General features: G+C 42.3%; 2 protein-coding genes across 5 annotated transcripts; one reads left to right on the top strand and one right to left on the bottom strand.

Moving 5' to 3' along the window:
* Positions 1-79: 79 nt before the first annotated feature.
* On the bottom strand, positions 80-1517 carry LOC135171226 (gustatory and pheromone receptor 39a-like). Its single transcript, XM_064137614.1, has 4 exons — positions 591-1517; positions 458-529; positions 293-382; positions 80-220 (listed from the first exon to the last, which is right to left on the bottom strand). The coding sequence occupies exons 1-4, from the start codon at positions 1515-1517 to the stop codon at positions 110-112; spliced, it is 1200 nt and encodes a 399-aa protein (XP_063993684.1). The 3' UTR covers positions 80-109.
* LOC135171183 (transcription factor Sox-19b-like) lies at positions 804-19064 on the top strand. Of its 4 annotated transcripts, XM_064137562.1 has the most exons (9): positions 804-1615; positions 1700-2576; positions 2647-4400; positions 4466-4816; positions 4930-6816; positions 8204-8469; positions 12850-13044; positions 13396-13550; positions 16583-19064. In XM_064137562.1, exons 5-9 carry the CDS (start codon positions 6812-6814, stop codon positions 17129-17131), a joined length of 1170 nt encoding a protein of 389 aa, XP_063993632.1. In that variant the 5' UTR covers positions 804-1615; positions 1700-2576; positions 2647-4400; positions 4466-4816; positions 4930-6811; the 3' UTR covers positions 17132-19064. The 4 variants fall into 4 exon arrangements, with proteins under 4 accessions (XP_063993632.1, XP_063993631.1, XP_063993633.1 ...); XM_064137561.1 differs by having other exon boundaries at positions 804-2576; XM_064137563.1 differs by lacking the exons at positions 804-1615; positions 1700-2576 and having other exon boundaries at positions 2636-4400.
* Positions 19065-19598: the final 534 nt, after the last annotated feature.

Here is a 19598-nt window from a genome sequence, read left to right as displayed (position 1 = left end):
GAGTGAAGGAAGGACCTGTTCATCCTAAGGACAATGTTAATTTAAAAGTGAAAAATCTGGACATCACTTGAGGTTCAAGCTCTTCACCCTCACTGACACCTCGTCATGTTCACTGGTTTGATGAGTCTGATGAAGCACTTGTCGACTCGACATCATCTGATCTATGATTTATTTGAAACTGCATGAGGATTATCAGATACGTAGCGAGCATTCCAAAAATCTGGAGTTCAAAGAACATGAAATTAGGTTTCGTCAATCACCTGGTGACATCATCAACTGCCAAAGCAATTACCGATCTGATTAACGTTCCGTCGAGGGAGAATATTCCGTATGCGGTGAATTGAATTTTTCTGTGCAGCAGTTCAACCGAGAATTCCGCCAGCTGCAGCACGACAACAAAATATCGATCGAGTTTAATCAACAGCTGAAAGGAAACAAAATTAATTTAAATAATCACCTCGTTCTTGGCGACGTACGTCAGGGCGGATTGCGACAGGACATTGAAGACAATACTCCCGGTCTTCTCCATCTGCAACATCACCACACCAGTCACTCCACCGTGTCAACATATGATAGAATACCGAACACACCTGATTGAGAACCCTGGTGACGTACACTGCGAGCACAACAACTGGCAGCATTTCCATCAACAGCCAGCATATCATATTCGCGATCTCCAGTATCGACGTGTCATTCGAGGGCACCACAAGCGGCATCACGAGATAATAGGAATCATAAATCGTAGCACAACATAGGAATGCTATCGTCGGAAGAATTGGAAACGAGTAATACGTCGACACATCCCGACATATTCCAGCCAATATGGCGTGACCTCGACGAAGAATCAAGAAGTTGTTCACCATTTTTCGTTCGTTCAAATCCGCTGGTCTAGCGTTGGAGTAGACCAGGGTCGCGAGTCTCCTCTTAGCGATCATCAGGAACCCCCGGTTGACACTCCCCACCCGGCTCTCTATCATCACCAGCATGAAGATGTACTGCATGACGTACCAGTTCATGATCATGCTGGGAAGGAGCAGGGGAGTCCAGACTTTGTACCAGTCATCGACGACCGATATCTCCAGGACGAAAATGGAGATCCAGACGGTGCAATTCCCTGTGAACAACACCACGATCTGGATCTTCGATGTGTCGGAGGACACGTCCTGGAGGATCAGCATTTCCTTGTCCATCTCCACTATTCGATTCAGGATCTTCAACGCCATGTTGTATTGAACAGCGACGATCGTCCAGATGACGAACATCACGGATATCCCGAAGACTCCTTTGATCGTCGTGGCAGAATTCAGTAAATCGGCGTCACTCTGGGGCCCTTTGTTCAGAAGAGGGACTGTCACTACCGCAGCACCTGTCACGATGATTATCAGGGTGTACGTGTACACGATACCGAGGACACATCGTTTGAACATCAGGTTGTGAGGCTGGAGACGTCGTTTACTCCGATGGGAGGTGAGATTTTTTATGGAGATCGGGGCTAGTCCGAAGAATTTGTAGATCATGATCAGGAATCGGATGCTGTGGCTGTGCTTCACGAGGTATGTGTCCGCCAACGGTTGCTCTGGGCCCAGTAGATGGGGTTCAATTGCGATCATTTCCGGTAATTTATGTGTATGATAATGTGAATGATTCATATCACCATAAAACTCCTTAATTAATCCAATTCCAATTAAAATTCCTCCAGGATTTTATAGATCTCCCGACGTTTTGGATGAGTCTCTCACAACCTGCGCACCACCTCCGGAGCTTTCTTTCATTTAAAAGCGTAAAAGCTCCTTTAATCCTCGAGTCAAGTGGTGAAAGTCACTGTAGAGACAGACAAATCACCGCCGTCGACGGCAGAACTTTCCCCCACCGCCAAAAAACCGTATTAACATAATCTAAAAATGTTTCTACCCCCTTCCCCCATCATCAGGGTCATGATCATCAGGTACGAGCTGTGGATAATGGAAGTGGAGAAATGTATAACAATAAATGGCGTCAGGCCGGCGTAAAAATCAGTTATTTCCCGGCACATCTCGTAAAATATAACGTACGCACGTTCGATAATCATCATTTCAACGGTTACAGGTCTATTAAGCCACCCTAGTGAAGCGATCAGGGTGTATGTAAACATTATTCGTGCTTATCCTGAATAAAGCGTCGGTCAAGCTTGCAAAACGCTTTTCCATTAGCGTCAGCACTAATGCACTGCTCTGCAATATGCGATTTAAGGACGACGATGTGCCCTGTGTAGATAGTTATTGATGCGATGGCATATGCCAGCGAACGAAGGATTAAATGAGGACATTAGGAAGTGAGGGATTAATTTTTTAAGCCCGCGAGTGCAATAAAATGATGGAAATCCTGAAGAACTAAAAACTCCAGACGTTTTTCTCAACAAATGAAGGTTCCAACGTATTCAGAGGATGACACAGCAGGTTTAACCGCAGGTCGGGGCCCGACTGTCGGCTGGCCACCGGCGGTACGTAAACAACATGCCGGCGGTAGTCGGTAACACAGATTTCCCTGCGATGCAGCACGAGGAGAATTCGATTTTTGAAGAGGACGAGTAAAACCAGGTGAATTTAATATTTTTAATGATTTTTTAATTGTTTAATGTACTCTGAGTGTGTGATAAATTGTTTACAGGTCATGAAGATAATGTTTAAGCACTAGGACTAGGATTCAAAGGACTAATGGAAAGGGAAAATTCTTATGGAATAATCAGGGAAAGGGAGAAGTTCCACAGGATATTTCCTTATTTGATGGAATACAATGGGCCTTCCCCCATGTCCCTGTGTATCCAATTGTTTGGTGTATATATTCCCACAAAGACGAGGGGTCCTTTTGTTGGACAAGGGGTCGAGTTAGCCGAGTCAATCACTGAGTGATTGACATTATCAGCCGTACAACTCCAACAATATAGAAAAAGATTGCTCCGAATGATAATAAAGATACTGAGACAATCTTGGGGCAATTCAAGGGCCTCCATTGACTCCGTTCAGTACTTAATTGAAAAGAAATATATACTTGAATTTACCTCTTATCAATCGGCAATCCAATAGCCGATTGAATCAACAAAAAGTGCGAAGGAGATTCCAACTAATTTTGGTAATCAATAATTCCATTAGTGCGGTATCCAACGGTTATATTTGTATATCTGTAGCGGTCTCGTGTCCATTATCGCACTCGGGTATTCGCACTCTATCAATCTTATAGGCAATTGTGCACCGCAGAATTGAAATGGAATGTGAATGTGATGGGCGCGATATACCGATCGCTAATGCATATCTACGATTCATCGTATCATCCTGGTAAATTCAGGATAAAATTAATAGTCATCGCTGGGTAGCTCTGGGTAGTTCTTTTAGGTGTGAATCGATGGTCATTTCGATATTCATTTCCGATATATATATATTTTTTTTTACGTGGGAAGAAAAACATCAGGCGAATCTCAGAGAGGAAATGAAGATATTCTCGAATATTATATGAAAAATATCTCGCTGGATGTGATTTAAATAATTAATTAACGGTAAATCGTTAAAAATTCGAGGTACGTGGCAACCACCGGCTGACGAGTCCTGAACAAATTATAATGGGGTTGAAATTTCAACAGAACTTGAATGGCGGTGGAATAATGAGTGAACGCTTCGATACGATAATAAAAATAACGACAACTTATCGTCTAAACTGGCTCACACCAGTCGAATAATAAATATTCCCCTTTCGTGTTTTAAAAAAAAAAAAATCCTCCTTTTCTCAAGTTAGCATGTAAACGACAGAAACAGTGGGGGAGAACAGCCCCTTTATTTTATCATTGATAGTGAGCGACGCGGAAGTTTTTGGGCACCCGATGGAAAATTATATATAGCTGTGCCCAGTATAAATGCCAATTAGTTGGTTGAATCAAGCGCAAAAGGGCGGGCGTAAAGCTCTCCTGTGCGATGAGATGAGAAGAGGGATGAGGGGGTGAAGAATGAACCGCTCAACTAACACGAAAGATTTTCGCGCTCACCCGGTGCTATTCATAAAAGGTTATAAAGTCTAGAGACTGTGCATGTTACTACTGGTAACAGCTCAATGAATTTTTTAATTAAAAGCGTCAGGCGTTATAAATACAGTTTTCCTATTGCAAATGCAGTGGAACTTTTTGATGTTTGCGATACTGGGTATAATGGAATTCTTAGCATTGGGAAATAATGAGAATCAGTTGGATTCCAGTGGAGTAATTGCAGTGGTGGAGAGGACTTTTCAATTTATTCGCGTCGTCAAAGGATAAATGTCATCAAGTGTCTTCAATCATATTCCTTTGAACTTGGGAAGATTTGGTGGCATTAACATCGGAGATGAGTGAAGGGTAATTGGGAGGTCCTGGGGAAGCGACGGACAGAGGAATTTCTTTGGTAAATAATTGAGACAATTGTTGTACTATTTTTATTCAGTTTTATAACATTTTTATTCTTTTTAGGAGAACTCGACATTATTGCACGCCGTAAATTGCATTAAAAAATTGGGGAATTAATTTAAATAATTGAGGTATCAGAGGCGACGTCGAGCATCTGCAATGGAACTCCTTGGATCCCGTTCCAGTGATGAAGATCAAATATCATTACCACAACTGAATAAAAAGTAATTGCTAAATCTCGTCGAAGTGGTCGGACAAACAAATTCCCATTGGCAGAAAAACCCGGAATAATTATCTGATGCTGTTTACTTAATTCGCTGGCGGTTTCGCTGACACTGACGATGGTTTTTTTTTCACCCCCCCCCCAACCCCCTGGCCACCATAATCACGGAGTCAGATTAAAATACTGTTTGGGTATGTACTTGAATTGGTATTCATTTATTCCGTACCTCGTGGCCCTGACGAAATGTTATTTTCTCAGACGAATGATGGTTTTTTAAAAATATTGTTTACCATAATCATTTCAGAAAGACAATTCTCGGGGATGATGGAGTGTCTGCGGAGATTATACCCCCATAACGAATGAATGAATGAATCTCGTTTATTGTTATGGACCATCGGAGCAACCATCACTATGGGTTAACGTATGAATATCTAATGCTCCCCCTTTCACAATTAAATTTGGACAATATGTTTTGTTTCGCTTGAGCCCACCCTCGGTCGAGCAAATGGGGATGATGAAGGGGGAATTGTCGCTTATGTATCGATATACGGCTTGTGGGACAGACCCTTCTTCAATGCTCAACGGACGATGCTGGGGGGAGAGATTGAATACCGCTGTGAGTGTTAATCTCACGCTAACCCACCAAATTCACGCAAGTGCTAACTTAATAGTTCTTTTGGTTTCATTCGGGTTCAACTACTGGGATAATTTGATTTTTTTTCCCCCCGACGTTTTTCGGCTTTCTGATGAGGGATTATGAAACAGTTTATTCATTGTTTACCCAGGGGGGTTTATTTACATTTAAATAACAATTCCCTAACATTAAATTTAGATTTTTTTATCGAGCATTTGATTTCTGCCCAAAACCTGAAGGAAAAAAAATTGTATTTCACCTTTAAAACCGCAATTAAAAAAATTTTCACTTCCACTTTACAGAGCCTCGACTTCCCCCAACATCCCTTAATTTTTATCCACCTTCCACAGTCTCTAAAACCCCTCCAATAATCCCCAATCATCTTCACCCTGAGAATTACATAATTTAATCGACTCAGACCAACAATTTTCACACCTCGTCCGCAGATACCCCCGGCAAGCCTCCCCGCCACCCAATCAACCAGATCCACCCGCGTAACATCCCTTCATTCTCACCCCCCCAACCCCCTCCCACCCTCCGCCCTCTTTATCCCTCGTATCAGCTCTGATTGTACCAACATCTCGCGGCGATTGCGCATGCAAATAAGTATCGCAAAGACCCCTCAACCCCCTGTCACCCCCTGGGTGAGTGTGCGACCCCCTCATTTCGTACCTGTTACGATAACCAGGCGTTTGATAAAAGCAACGACAGCGTTAATCAAAATAAGAAGCCACCACTGGCATTCCAAGTGCACGCGCCTCCGGGTCTACTCTAACGTCCAAAGAAAAAAAAAAATCTAAGGGATGTAACATTTGGAACGGTTAGGGTACTTCATTTTGACGCGGGTTCGTGGGCTTGCCGTTACAACAGCCAATCGTAATCTTTCCGTCGTATCGACTGTATCACCCAGGCCACGCCCACGGAATCGTACGATTGGCGGAATAACAGCATTGAACAACTGGCTGAATGGTAGCCTAACCAACCCGTATCTTTGTACTCGGAATGGTATGAACAGTGGTGGGGTGTTGGAGAAACTGTCCCAAAAGGGGGATAGAATGACCCAGGGCGGGATCATCATAGCCACCAGGACTGGAGTCGTTTATTCGCTTCGGGACAACCAACATCGGAGCATCGGATTTACAAATTCATTATTTTTTCTAATCACATTGCGGTTGTGATTGTTGTGTACACCTGTCGATTACGCTGTGAAATTTGTCATGAACTTTAATTACTGACTGGTTACCTGGTGGTTACGGATGGACTGATATATTCCTGGGGTTGGAATTTTTTTTTTTTGGTTTTTGGGTGAGTTTGAGACAGTGAAAGTGAAATTTTTTATTTGTGGAACGTGAAGTGACTGGTTATTTGTATTTTTATTCTGGAGTTTCTACGTCACATGACGTCGATTCAGTGATAACTCGTGATTATTTTTATTTTTTTCGGTGAAGGGGGGAGGGTGGAAGGGGGGAAGAAGAGTAGTGCGGATTAAGAGAAATTGTTCACAAACGGCTGTAAAATTGAGCTGGATTTTCAACGAGCCGCCGGCAACTTTATGAGGTAATTACGGTACTCCTGTTATTTTTGAATATTTCCAATGGTTATTTACGCCCAACGGGATGCTCAGGGGGATGGAAGGGGACTGTTGTAAAAGCCTCGAGGGTTTTATTGAATGCTACAGTCCCAAGAATAGCTGTCATAAATTTTTTAAAAGCGCCTGGCTGTCGTAAACCGGACTCCTGTTAATAAAAAAAACCTCATCGACTGTCTCACTGTCAAATCTCTCCCCCCCAACGCCCAATTTTCCGGGGGGAAAAAAAATCCCCCGTCACGATCGGCTATTAGAGAATCAAACAATACATAAACATGCATTCACCCCGATGTCGACCCTGTAATTTTCCCTCCCTTTTCTCAACTCTAAACACCACCTAATCACAACCAGAAGTATCCAAAACACCTCCCCAATGTTCCTGAAGAAAAAAAAAAATCCCACACGGACAATTTATTTCCTCCGCAGATGCGATACTCACCCCAATGTGACGTCTGTTATAGAGTCGTCGACGAAAAAATCCGTCGGTTGCAAAGCGACTCGCATTGTGGTGCCTCGAGACACCATAAAAGCTTTCTTTCATGAAAACTAGGGTCAACACAATACCGGGGGATGAAGAGACTCGGAAAAATCTATAAAAAAAAATCTAATAAATCACGGGAGTTTGTAGTTCACCCCTGAGGGGTAGTAGTGCAAGCTCTAAACATTCAATTAGCGCTTCCTAATCTCCGAGCTTGTCAACAACCATTACTTCCAGCATCTTTCGCGCCACGGGCTGTTGTCTATACTCGTTTCACCCCCCGGAGTCGTCCCCGGTCCCTGTTTGCCACCCGGACGCACCCCTGAATGCCTCTTGGGATCTTCCAGCGGTGACGGTCACCACCAAGGGCCAAAAGGGTCCACCCCCATTCACCCTCGTCACCCCTCTCGTGACCTACGTATCTATTAATACCCGCTGAATGACACTCGAGAGCTTTCGGGGGTGCGGGGTGGCTTGCATTGCCATTCTAACCCTAAATAAAGAATGATTTTTCGTAACGCACGCCTCGGGGTGAAAAGCTCTCTCCTCGGATTCATGAAAAACCGCATCAAGAGGCGCTTATTTTTAATGAATACTCAAGGAGAACGGTGACGTAATTGTATTAGTTCAAGGGCCTCGAGTACCTCCGGGCCATATGCACTGGAGGGTGACATTTAGGGTGAATATCTCGAGATCATTCCCACCCTCGTGGCTTCTACAAAATAAGCATTCAATCTTTTTCAGGGATTTTTTTTTTTCTTCTTATTTTTTTTTTCTTCTTCATGTTTAATTAAATTTTGAATTTTAATTGGGGTGGAAGTGTTTGGTGTTTTTATTTCAATTGTGTATTCAGGGTTAATTGGGGATTTTCATTGCAGAGCCGGCGGAAATATGTGCGACGGTGGTGCGTTTCAGGAATCACTACGGGGTATGCAGTGCTTGACGGGTGCATCACCACCGGGGAGTGTCGACGTTGGCCCGATGGCGGTTGCACTTGCTAATCCCCTTCAGTCAGCAAAAAAACCACCCACTGAACATATTAAGAGGCCCATGAATGCATTTATGGTGTGGTCACGACTTCAGCGGAGGAAAATAGCCCAGGATAATCCGAAAATGCACAACAGTGAAATATCAAAACGACTGGGTAAGTTCGATGGAAAGAAAATCGGGGAAAATTTATTTCTACGAAATATTTCCCATGTGAGACGACATCGCTGGGTCACCTGCACCCAATGGGTCCGTAAAACGACCTGATAATTAACACTAATTAATAATTAATTTTTTTATGTTCCAAAAAGTCCGATTTCCTCGTGAAATCGGGTAATAAAATCACCGCACCGTCGCCCGACGGCCTGACGGCTCGTCCTGACGTGTCACACAAACAAGTTTGACATTAACAAATTATCCCCCCACCCCATCGACTCGGTAGCTCCCCAGTACGTATAACTAACCGAGATAAAAAGAAATTCTCGAATAATAAAAGAGATTGCAACCCTTATAATGCGTGTGATTTTCAATAGATAAATCGGCCGAATGACGACACACAATATACTCTATAGGATTACTCGTTATACTGCGGGGTTATAATACAAATACAAACGATAGCGGATACACGTCTCTTGTACATTATAAAGAGCAAAAACCCTATTGCACGGCAAATTATTCAGTAGACTTGCGCCAAACGATAAAGAGAGATGAAAAAAAAAAAAAAAAGAAGCGGCTTTTAGTCCAGATCCTCAATCGCGGTATAATACACATTTACAATGAGGTACTCAGGGCGACCCAGCCGACAGTAGCTCCCTTATTCCGTCTCGTTAGTCGCACCAAAGACGAGGAAGAGGGCGACATTTCCTGCATACGCGGCCCACCTCGTTCTCTCACTTCCACTCGTTATGTACATGCGTTCTGCATGTACATAATATAAGGAGGGATACACGGGGGTGAAACTGGTGCTGAGAATCCATCGGGCGTGACGAAACGAGCCACCCAAAATCCTCAAGTTGAAGAACGGTGGGAGGGGGGTGGGGGGAGGCGGAGGGAGAAAAAAAAAGGAAAAAAATTGTTGGAATACGCGGCTGAACGAAAGGCATTTCGCTTTGGCATTTCCATCAAATACCCGGAAATCCACAAAGATTTTACCCGCGGCGTCTCGCCTCGGGGATGAGGAATGACGGAAAAACCGGTGGGAGGGATGCCCGGGGTATTTTCAACCCCATTCTATCCCAGAGGAGTCTGATGTTGTGTGCAACGTACCCTCTTTTCATCTCACAACACTGCATTTCCTCCCTCTCGGTCTGTCTCACTCGGGTGAAAAATCTTTCACTATAATTTCTCTCACTCTCATCCCTAATCCCCCTCTTTTTCCCTTTTTCGATTCAACCGCCCATCTCCGCCTCCTTCGTCTATCTCGTCCTTGACGACAACGAATGAGGCGCAAGTGGCGTACATAACGTAGCGCTTGCGCATACTGGGGGTAAATTTTAACCTCCCTCTTACCGAGGTGGATACCTCCCGGTGGGGGGGGGGGGTGCACCTCAAACCCTTATGGCTTTTATTCGCTTGGTATTTGTCCCGTGTGTGCTACCCACCACTTTACCATCAAGTATTACTGCCTTTTAGTTTTTTTTTTTTATTAATTCCCCGGGTACTTGACTTTATCAATTTCAATCAGGGGTAATGGGATGATGGGGGATGTTTTCGGGGTGGAGATGAGGAGATGAGGATTGTTCTGAATTTATTGGGATGAGGGAGAAGGAATTATCTTCTTTCCTTCGGGATTTTTCGAAGTGAAAACTTTTCACTCCATGAAATTCATTTTTACTTCATTTAATTCCGAGGTTTTTGTTCTTTGAAAAATTGGGGAGGGTGGGGGGTGGATAGAGGCGAGGAGACTATCCCTTCTCGTGCAATTGTTTCCCTTTTTTTATTTCTTTAAAAAATACTTCTTCTGATTATTCACAACCGAACAAAATAAACATCCGTTTGGAGAGGATTACAAGGGTGTGTTTAACTACAGCCTAAGGATTACACTCGACAGGGGGAGGCCCATTGTTGTGGCCCCAGTAATTGATTAGACACTCTCGTGGACGATTGAATTTCACGGCTCATTGTCTTCTTCCATAATACCACCGAATCAATTCCCCATCGCACTGATCAATCACTAATAATTACATCACCCCCGTGATTTCCGGACTTTACGCGACATCCGAAAATGTGGGAACTCTCGGTGGCATAAAGAGGGTGTCGGGTATTTTTCAGAGAAAAGAAAATCTGAAACATTCTCCGAAGAGTGTCACACGGAGGGAAAAAGAATAGAAAGAAAAAAAAAAATAACCGGGAACCGTGTAATATTCATGGGTCTTGGCCGGTGGGGGTACGAGGGGGAGAGAGAGAGAGAGCGGGATCTGGGAAACGTGAATAAGGATATACCCCCGGACAACAGGAACCTGCGACTCCTCGTCCATTGAATCGCGCTGAGGACAATGTAGTACGCGCCTTTGTCACACGGACACAAAACACCCCACCCCGGTGCTCTTGCACGCGCATACTTTCTCTTATGCGGGATTAAAAATGATCGTTCCCAATGTATATGTTTCGCATATACCTTTTCAGTGTTGAAAAATAAAAAGCGTGTTGTACATAGTGAGTTAAAGGGGGTGAAAATCTCTTGTATCTGGGGGGATGGAGGCTGTTCCTTCAACGATATGTTCTTCGCGAGACATTCAGGGGTTGCTCTGAGACCTATTTCAATCACCCACCACGCCAATACCTCCCTCCCCCCACCCCTAATAAATAAACTACCAATAAACAATTACCAAAACTAAAACAACCCCCATTTCCCCGGAGAAAATCACTCCCCGTCTGCCGCCACCGAAAACCTCTTTTAAAATTAGATCACTCCACCTCGGACACCTAAATCACCCCGCAAATGTCCTCCACAACTCCCTCCCCTCTGGAATGACGCAACTCGCACAATGCCACCTTTTCGAAATCACCGAGACTCCCCATCCCCTCCATTTCAGCCCTCCATTGTGTTAAAAAATTTGACGCCGGTTCAAATTGGATTATAGATTCGTTATGTGATACAGAGAATAATAGCGAAGGGGTTAGCCTCGAGCCAGAGGGGGATGAAAAAAAAAAAAAATCATAAAAACCGGGGGGTGAGAGGGAGAGAAAGCCACTAACTCGAGAGGTGGAGAATAAATCTTAGTACTTTGGATAGCACTCTAATGTGCGGACACAATAATAAAAGCCAAACACGGGGGATGCCGTGAGTGGCTGTGCTGCAACCCCCCCCCCCTCGTATACATAAACGTTAATAGCTGTGTGTGTATTGCAATGTGCTTAGACTATGTGGTCTCAGCCAACGTTGGCCCGATGAATTGCTTCTGTCAGGCATTCGTCGGGGCGCCACTGCACTCCTCTTCTCCACTTCCACCCCCTGCACCTCCTCACCGTCCATTAATTAACAGGCTTTGTACTTTTAAACGATGTTAAATAAACGGCATTGTTCACCAGCGAAAGGACGGAAAGGCAGGCGCTATTGTCGGCCCTCGGTGGCACTCGGTCCTTCTCTCGTTGGCTTGAGGAGTGGAAAATTTTCAAGTGAGGGAAAAGGAGAGATTGACGCACGTTTTGCGGGGGATAATAGATGGTACGAGGGGGTGAGTGAACGGGAGGTATTGCTTTTACTTGAGAACCAACTGTACGTACCTAATACCGTCGCTGCCGAGGCACAGGGCATTGTTCTAAACAAATACATAACCCTACCGTCAATGCACACCCCCGTCTACCCCCCCGACGGCATAACAAAAAGGTTTTTCGAGGGAGTATTGATTGGATAAGCCGTAATGACTGCTTCAATGTTGGCAATGAGGGGTGGGAGGTTGAGGATTTTTGAGAATCGAGGGAATAATCATTTTTGGGTGAGGTAATTGTTGTTATTTATTTTTATAATTAATTTTGAAGTTTCTTGGGGCATTGTGACAGGTGGGAGTTAATTACGGCTACTTGTGATTGGTGGAAAGGAGAAGTGCTTTGTCGGTTTGGTGAAAAAACATTTTGATAAGTTACTTTCCTTCAGGATTTTGTTGTGACTGAAATACCTCTTGTTTTTTTTTATTCAACAGCTGAATGGTGAATCAAATTGATTAAGCAAGCATGATAACTCCCTCCTCGTACCCGTGATTTCATGATTATGTTGGATGATGTGGCACAATTACGATTTAACGAGGCTCGACGTTGGCCCCAAAAGGACGTGACGAAGGAATATTGTTACTGGTCCCCAGTGCGGGTATATTCGTCACCCAATCGTTATGCCAAGTTACAAAATGCCGGCTTTTTGGATGAATGACGTTCCCCCCCTTCGTGTGATTACGAAATTTCGAAGAATGCAAATGATCTTCAGCGATTAATGTCTCTCACATGTTCGGGAATAATTTATTTTCAACGTCATGATTATGGGAGTAAAAATTTGGGGGATATATATGGGAATATATAATGATATATTTTTGTTGTGTTCCAGGAGCGGAATGGAAGTGTCTCCCGGAGAACGACAAACGTCCGTTCATCGACGAAGCCAAGAGATTACGAACGGAGCACATGAAGGATCATCCGGAATACAAATATCGACCACGACGCAAACCAAAGACACTGAGAAAAGAGGGATATCCCTACAGCATTCCCTACGCAAGTGTCTCGATGGATGCACTCAGAGCCGGTGAGTTATCAATCATCCACCCACGTATCAATATCAATCACAATACCCGGGCCATAAAACATTTACGATCCCCGATAATAATCGACGAGATAAGCCTCACTTCTCATCAGTAGAGCTTGTACCACTTTATTACAAACACAAATATTTGATTAACTTAATTCATAAGAATGTCTATCGCTGCGTCACATCATCCCTTCGAGGATAGTGTGATCAAGGGCTCTGAATGTCTCCAATGTTTCCCCCGAAATTCCCTTTTAAGGAACTACCAGGGAACCGGCGTCACGGTGTCTATTGTAGCTTAGGTGTCATGTGAAAAATCTGAAAGAATATCTTTTTTTGGGGGGATTACAGGTATAGCTGGTGGGATGGGACAAGCCGGTATGGGTTCTTACTACGGACCAGCAGCAGCCTATGGATCACTTTCGGCAGCCAGCATGGCTGCCGCTGCGGCTGCGGCTGCCCAACAGTCAGCAGCAGCGATGTCTGGCCTCGGGGCACCTGGCCAGGTGAGTTTTTCCTTTTCTATTTTTTGATTCATACGACTACCTCTCACCCTCCCTCCCTCCCCCCATCCACAGAATCATCGTTACCCCCCTTGTTGAAAGAGTGTCCCTGAATACCCAACCCAACACCTCCAAACTATTGGTCCATTCTTCTCTGTACTTGGACTTTTCGTAGAAAACCGCTCTCTCTTTCTCGCACCGTCTTTTCTCAGTTTTTGTGTCCCTTTTTTTTTTGCTTCCCCTCATCCTCACCTCCTTCGTCGCTTTCTGACCCCCACGTCCTCTCGGAATTTACCGAGAGCGAGGGGGGCCCTTCACAAAGAAAATCCTATTCAATAGGGGGATCGAAGAATAACGACAACAGGGGGAGGAGAACGTTTTGAGGATGAAAATTTATTTTATGGTGTATAATTCCGGTGGGTGCCAATGTCAATCCTTGACCGAAGGTTTTTCTCAATGGAGAGAGGTGAGACAACACCTCGAGGGATATAGAATGGTTGTAAATGGATGGACGTGCCTTCGTCGGGGATTTTCCCCTCCTGGGTACAGTCTTTACGTTACGAGTGTTTGGGGTTCCAGGGAAAATTGGTTTATTGCAAATTGTTGGTTCAGGGACGGGGGTGGATGGAATGCAACTGTGGCCATTGTCATTCATTGGTTGTAAATAAAGAGTTGATGGAGGGGTTGAAGGCTTAGGGCGCACCTGTGATTTTTCAGGAAATAATGCAAGTGAAACAGTGACGAGGGCGGTTACTTAATATTGTGGGAACAAAATCGATACTTATTTATTTATTTTTCAGTGTTTAAGTCCCAAAACAAATGAATCAATGGGGGTTAAGGTGAAGGCACAGGGAAGGGACGGATTTATACCTTAGAAGGGATAATTGCCCTCTGGCAAATTGAGGAGGTTCAAGGTCTTAATTAATTCACGAGAATTTATGCCTGATTTTTATTTACAGTGTCACGTTAGAATTTTGAATAAATTTATGTTGACAGTTCTTGGGAAGAACTTGGCATTTGCTCCAGAGTTTGGAGGAAATAGTTCTCTTCGTGTACCTGGGATATTCAGATTTGTTTTCGTCCATTGGGGATTGGGAGGGACTTTCCGTTATTCTCAGGGAATATTTCTCTCTGCAATATTGGCAAATGGTCCAGGCAGGGGATAAAAATTTTAACGTTCACTGGAAGACAATATTTCTGGATATTTCTTCAGGTATAAATATTTCATCTCGAGAGCTTGTACTTCCCGAGGAATTGGTTTATTGCACGTCGTATTTTCAACAAGGGAACTAAAATTGACCTGTAGGTACCGTAGCTCAGTCGTCATAAATGACAATTTGACCGTTGAACCTGGAATTATATTGTACGTGTAACTTTCCAAGAAAATATGGAAATCAACTGGAGTTTTTCTTCTGTCATTTCGATTTTTATTGGTGGAGGGGACAGTAAAATAGTTTGAAAAAATTTGAGGCTCCGGATGAGTAGTTTTTTTTAGGAGAAACGGTGGGAATTGTGAGACACGTGTTTTGTATTCACATGGAGAACGTGTGTAAACCTGACCTGGGTGGTATACACGAAATTACATGGTTATTGTATATGTTACTATTCATCATCGGCTTTTCCAAGCAACACATAATTAACGGGACACGGGGTATACCTGTCCCGGAGACAATGACGACGTGTCGGGGAGATATTCAACTCTGTTGGTCCAATCATCAGCAAAATGGGGCTATTGTGTGGTTTCTATTATTTTTCTTTTTCGTTGGTTCAATAGTTAGTCACGACGAGAATTTTATTTTGAATTCGTTGGAGAAAGAGGAGTTTCGGTTTTGGGATGAGTGTTGTAAATATTCCAATGGAATTTCCGGCAAAGTTCTTGGAAATTATCATCGTTTCATAGCTCTCCCGAAACTTCAAGGACTTTTATTTCAGGTCTTTCAAAATTGTCATTCTGCAGTTGCCTGTCATTCAACAGTCTGAAAAATTACAAATTCATCCCTCAAACGTAATTTTTATCCTGTCAATTCTCCAGAATTAAATGCTGAATTCAGAAAATTTTTCGCTCTTCGGGGAATAAGTTTAGAATACGAGATATGTAAATTTGAGTGAGGCCAAGGATCTGGGAATGGAATAAAAAAAATGTTTTTTGGCCCCGAAGTGATAATCAATTGGACGCATATACAGAACGAGGTATCGCAAGTGGAAGAACTAGACTGTGGTGTAAATCATACGCCGGGACAAAGCCGCTTAACGACCCGACAAAGGACCAAGAGCGCGGCATCTCAACGAATTATATATAGAATTGAGAATATCTTTCGCACCTTTTTTCTCCTCTTTTGACTCCCTTTCTTTTTTCACGTCCTTTTTCATTTTTATGTATTATTTCTTATTCCCTCTCTCCTCATTTTTTCGTTGTTTTTCATTGTTTTTTTTTTATTTTCGTGTGTACGCATGACTTCTTTCTCAAAAGAAACCGTAACGAAATTTATAGCGATTGCTACTTTTGTCCTCGTGATAAAAGGGATTCGTTTATATACTAAATGCTCTGCCTGTTCCCTCTTTGAATATAACTCAGAGATATTTTTTTTTCTGTGTCCACTCGGTGAATTTAGGGACATCTTATATTAGAATAATATAAGAATGATTGTAATAAAATACAGCAATTTTTGGGTGTCACGGGATTATGGCAACTGCCTACTTGTTGGAACTATCAATTTTTCAAATATATGTGACATAACGTGAGGTGAAAAATGAATTTTTCGGATGCGAAAATTATTACCGAGAGATTTCTGGGATTTTTCGTGAGGCGAACTGAAAGATCCTCAAGCCATAAATAAATAATTTATTAAATATTTGCAGTTTCAACAATTTCCATCCCTCCCCGACTGTATTTGTATTTTTAAATTGATTTTTCTCTTCCTCTCCCTTTCGTTGGTATTTTTAAACAATTTTCAGGTCCTTCCCCTGGAAGTCCTGGTCTCAGCATCAGTCAAGTCAAGTCTATTCTAACCTCGATGATGAATTTAATGTTACAGGTGGTGAGCTCAATGGATGCCATGAAATATTCAATGGTAGAGGCTGAGAAGTATCGTGCAGCTGCTTACATGCCCCCGAGCACCCTGGCAATGAGCATGTATCCAGATCCAAAGAGTCTCGACTCGAGTCCCAAGTACTGGGACCGCGGTTACCTCGAGGCCAAAACCTACTTTGAACAATCGAAACTCTACATGGATCAGAAGCCAATGGTTGATTACAATCACACTAGCTATGAGTCAAATAAATTGTACGAGGATTCGAGTCCTGGTGGTGGACCAGCTAGATCACCACCGACTGCTGATTCACCTGATGTTCTCAAGCATCACAATACCACTGAGAGGACAACTGAACAGCACAATTCGTCAAGCGCAAGCGCAACATCAACACCTACGTCTTCAGCTGCCAGTCCTGGTGCTAGTTTATCAGCTTATTATCCGGGTAGTGTACAGGCAACCGGATTGTTAGCATCACAATATGCTGGTTATCAATCAACAACAACACCTGGTAATGAAGCGCCGTTTAGGCGACCACTCACCGTCATCTTCTGACCCGATAGGCCATAGCTACAATCAATAGTAAGCAAATATCAATCGCCAATCTATCCACCTTGAGATAATTCATAGGAGAAATGTACAAAATTCAAATACACGAGTCGATTAATTTTGTTGAATAATTTTACTGAATTTCAGAGGATTATTTTATTGATTTTATTGGATTAACTACAAAACGCGATGACCTCCGGAATTTTCTATTGAATCGATTTAAAATCGATAGAAAGTTCATTGGGAGTTGAATGGAGTTATCCACTTAATTTCGTCCCACGTGTATTCACGGTGAGAAAAATATTTATTATTTTAAAAAATTGAATCAAAGATCGCAATGAATTATCCTATTTTTTGCATTCTTTTTCATATTTATAATAAAAATATCTCTCCGTCTATTAACGGTTTTTAGTCACTCAACAGGGGAAAACAATTTCTCAAGTGAATATCGATGAATTTTATCGTTTTCACGATTTGAGAATATTATTTCGCCTGTGATTAAAATATCGATATTGAATTGATTAGATTTATCATATGTAATTGTCTCGCATACGAAATTCTTCCTGCCAATTCGGAAAATTAAATGTATATAAATGAAACCAGGTTTATGATACATAAATTGGTCATATAGCACTTGTAGATTATGAAAATATGCAGTGTGATCATCGGCGTAATGCATAAAATTGTTCTTTCCATTTGTTCTTTGTAATTTTATTAAAAATCGTGCCCTTGGATCTCACATTTCGAATGGTGATTTATTGAAATTCTCGCGTATCATCGTTGTTCAAGAATTCCCGTGCGCCGGGGAGTATAAATACTATATATAATGAATAGTTATAATCGTGACAAATACTTGCTCATAGTCGTTGCAATGCAAAGCGCACATAGAAATTATTGTAAATAAAAAAAACGTAGATTATTCCGATTATTTTCCTCGATATCTCTCTATCTGTTGGATAAATTTGGATAAGTCAGAGCTTTTTCATGAAGTTTAACTATTCATTTACACCATTATCATTGAGAACACAGCAGAATCGTGGACATGTGTCTAACAACAACGATACATGTGCTGAAGCAACATTAAATAAATAAAAATAACGTGAGCCCTTTTCAAAGTGCTCAACATTCATTTGTAAACATCTCATCGTGGCTCATGCACCAGCCCCTGTTCCTCATATTTATTCCACTTTCCTCATTCACTTCCACCCCCTCCCCCCAGCAGTCTCTTCCAAAATTTAATCCACAACCCCCCGAATGGCGCCCGATAAGATGTTTATCCAAAAAAAAAGAGTATGAGATATCGATTAATGTTGTTCGTGTTGTTGTTACCGCCGTCGCTGCACTGTGCTGCTAATAAATTATTGTTATCTCAAAAGAACAGTTGAACAAATCAACTGAATAAAATTTTCAAAAGGGGGGCAGACATTATAATTGTAGATGAACGCGAATTACGTTAATTCATCCCCGAAGGCATCACAATATTCGCGCATCGAGTCATTAATTATTGTTTCAATGTTCTATTCATTGCACTCGTTACAGTCGACATTTCGTTGACGCGTTTTGTTAATATTATTTTTTTTCACATTTAATAATTATGTGCGATAAGGGGGGATTTTTGAATGACTCATTGGATTGTAATCCACTGGTCACTGTGAATTTTTTTAAACAATTGAGGTATTCGCATGGGAATTCACTCATTGTCAACGACAAACGTTATGTCATTGTATAAACAATTAGGCAGCATTATATTTGTAATTGTTAACAATTATCATAGTCATTAAGGTTAAATAAATAATGATACAATACATTGTAATAGATAGAATTGATCTTAAGTGGATCCAACGTATTCTACTTGAAATAAAAAATATGATGAATAATCGGTAATTATTGTATTTCAAGTGGAGATGATGATGATAAATAAATATTACGGTAAATAGTACTCCGGGGCGATTGGTTACAATTTATTTATCTCGAGTGGGGAAGCAATACCTAAATCATCGTGACAACAATGTGATGACGGCTATCATTGAGGAGCTGAATGCCCACCATCTACACCAAACAAGGGGGAATCCCTTTTTTGTCTCTCGCTCGTTCTCTCCCTCTTTCGACATTTCTTCTTTTTTTTCTATTTTTTATTTCGATGCTACCAGTGGCCCCAACACGTGGATGGATTTTTCTCAACCCATGGGATACTCTACTGTCGCTGTTAAAGGAAAAGTCCATTGTCATATTGTTCTCGTAATCGAGGGTCGAGCGCTCTGTTTTTGAGTCGCTCGATCGATCGTTCGTTCTAGCGGAAGACAATGGGGTTGTATTCCACCCCATACCACGACGAAAACTACTGGCTATGAACGTGTACCAAAATAACAGGTGGCAAATATATGATTCTTTTCAGGGAATTCAATAGGGGATTATGGATTCGCTGGTTTTTTTTTTTCTGTTGCAATTATTTTGAAGGGGTAAATCTTCGCGC

The sequence above is a fragment of the Diachasmimorpha longicaudata genome, chromosome 19 (assembly GCF_034640455.1).
Source record: "Diachasmimorpha longicaudata isolate KC_UGA_2023 chromosome 19, iyDiaLong2, whole genome shotgun sequence".
Classification (NCBI taxonomy): domain Eukaryota; kingdom Metazoa; phylum Arthropoda; class Insecta; order Hymenoptera; family Braconidae; genus Diachasmimorpha; species Diachasmimorpha longicaudata.
The sequence above is the reverse complement of the archived record's forward strand: the minus strand, read 5'-3'. Positions and strand labels throughout refer to the sequence as shown.

Coding starts and splice junctions, on each gene's coding strand:
- LOC135171226 (XM_064137614.1), bottom strand. CDS start 1,517: ATGATCTACAAATTCTTCGGACTAGCCCCGATCTCCATAAAAAATCTC. Junction 530..590: donor TCACCAGGGTTCTCAATCAG/GTGTGTTCGGTA, acceptor GTGATGTTGCAG/ATGGAGAAGACCGGGAGTAT. Junction 221..292: donor ACGGAACGTTAATCAGATCG/GTAATTGCTTTG, acceptor TTTGAACTCCAG/ATTTTTGGAATGCTCGCTAC.
- LOC135171183 (XM_064137562.1), top strand. Junction 8,470..12,849: donor TGAAATATCAAAACGACTGG/GTAAGTTCGATG, acceptor GTTGTGTTCCAG/GAGCGGAATGGAAGTGTCTC. Junction 13,045..13,395: donor GATGGATGCACTCAGAGCCG/GTGAGTTATCAA, acceptor GGGGGATTACAG/GTATAGCTGGTGGGATGGGA.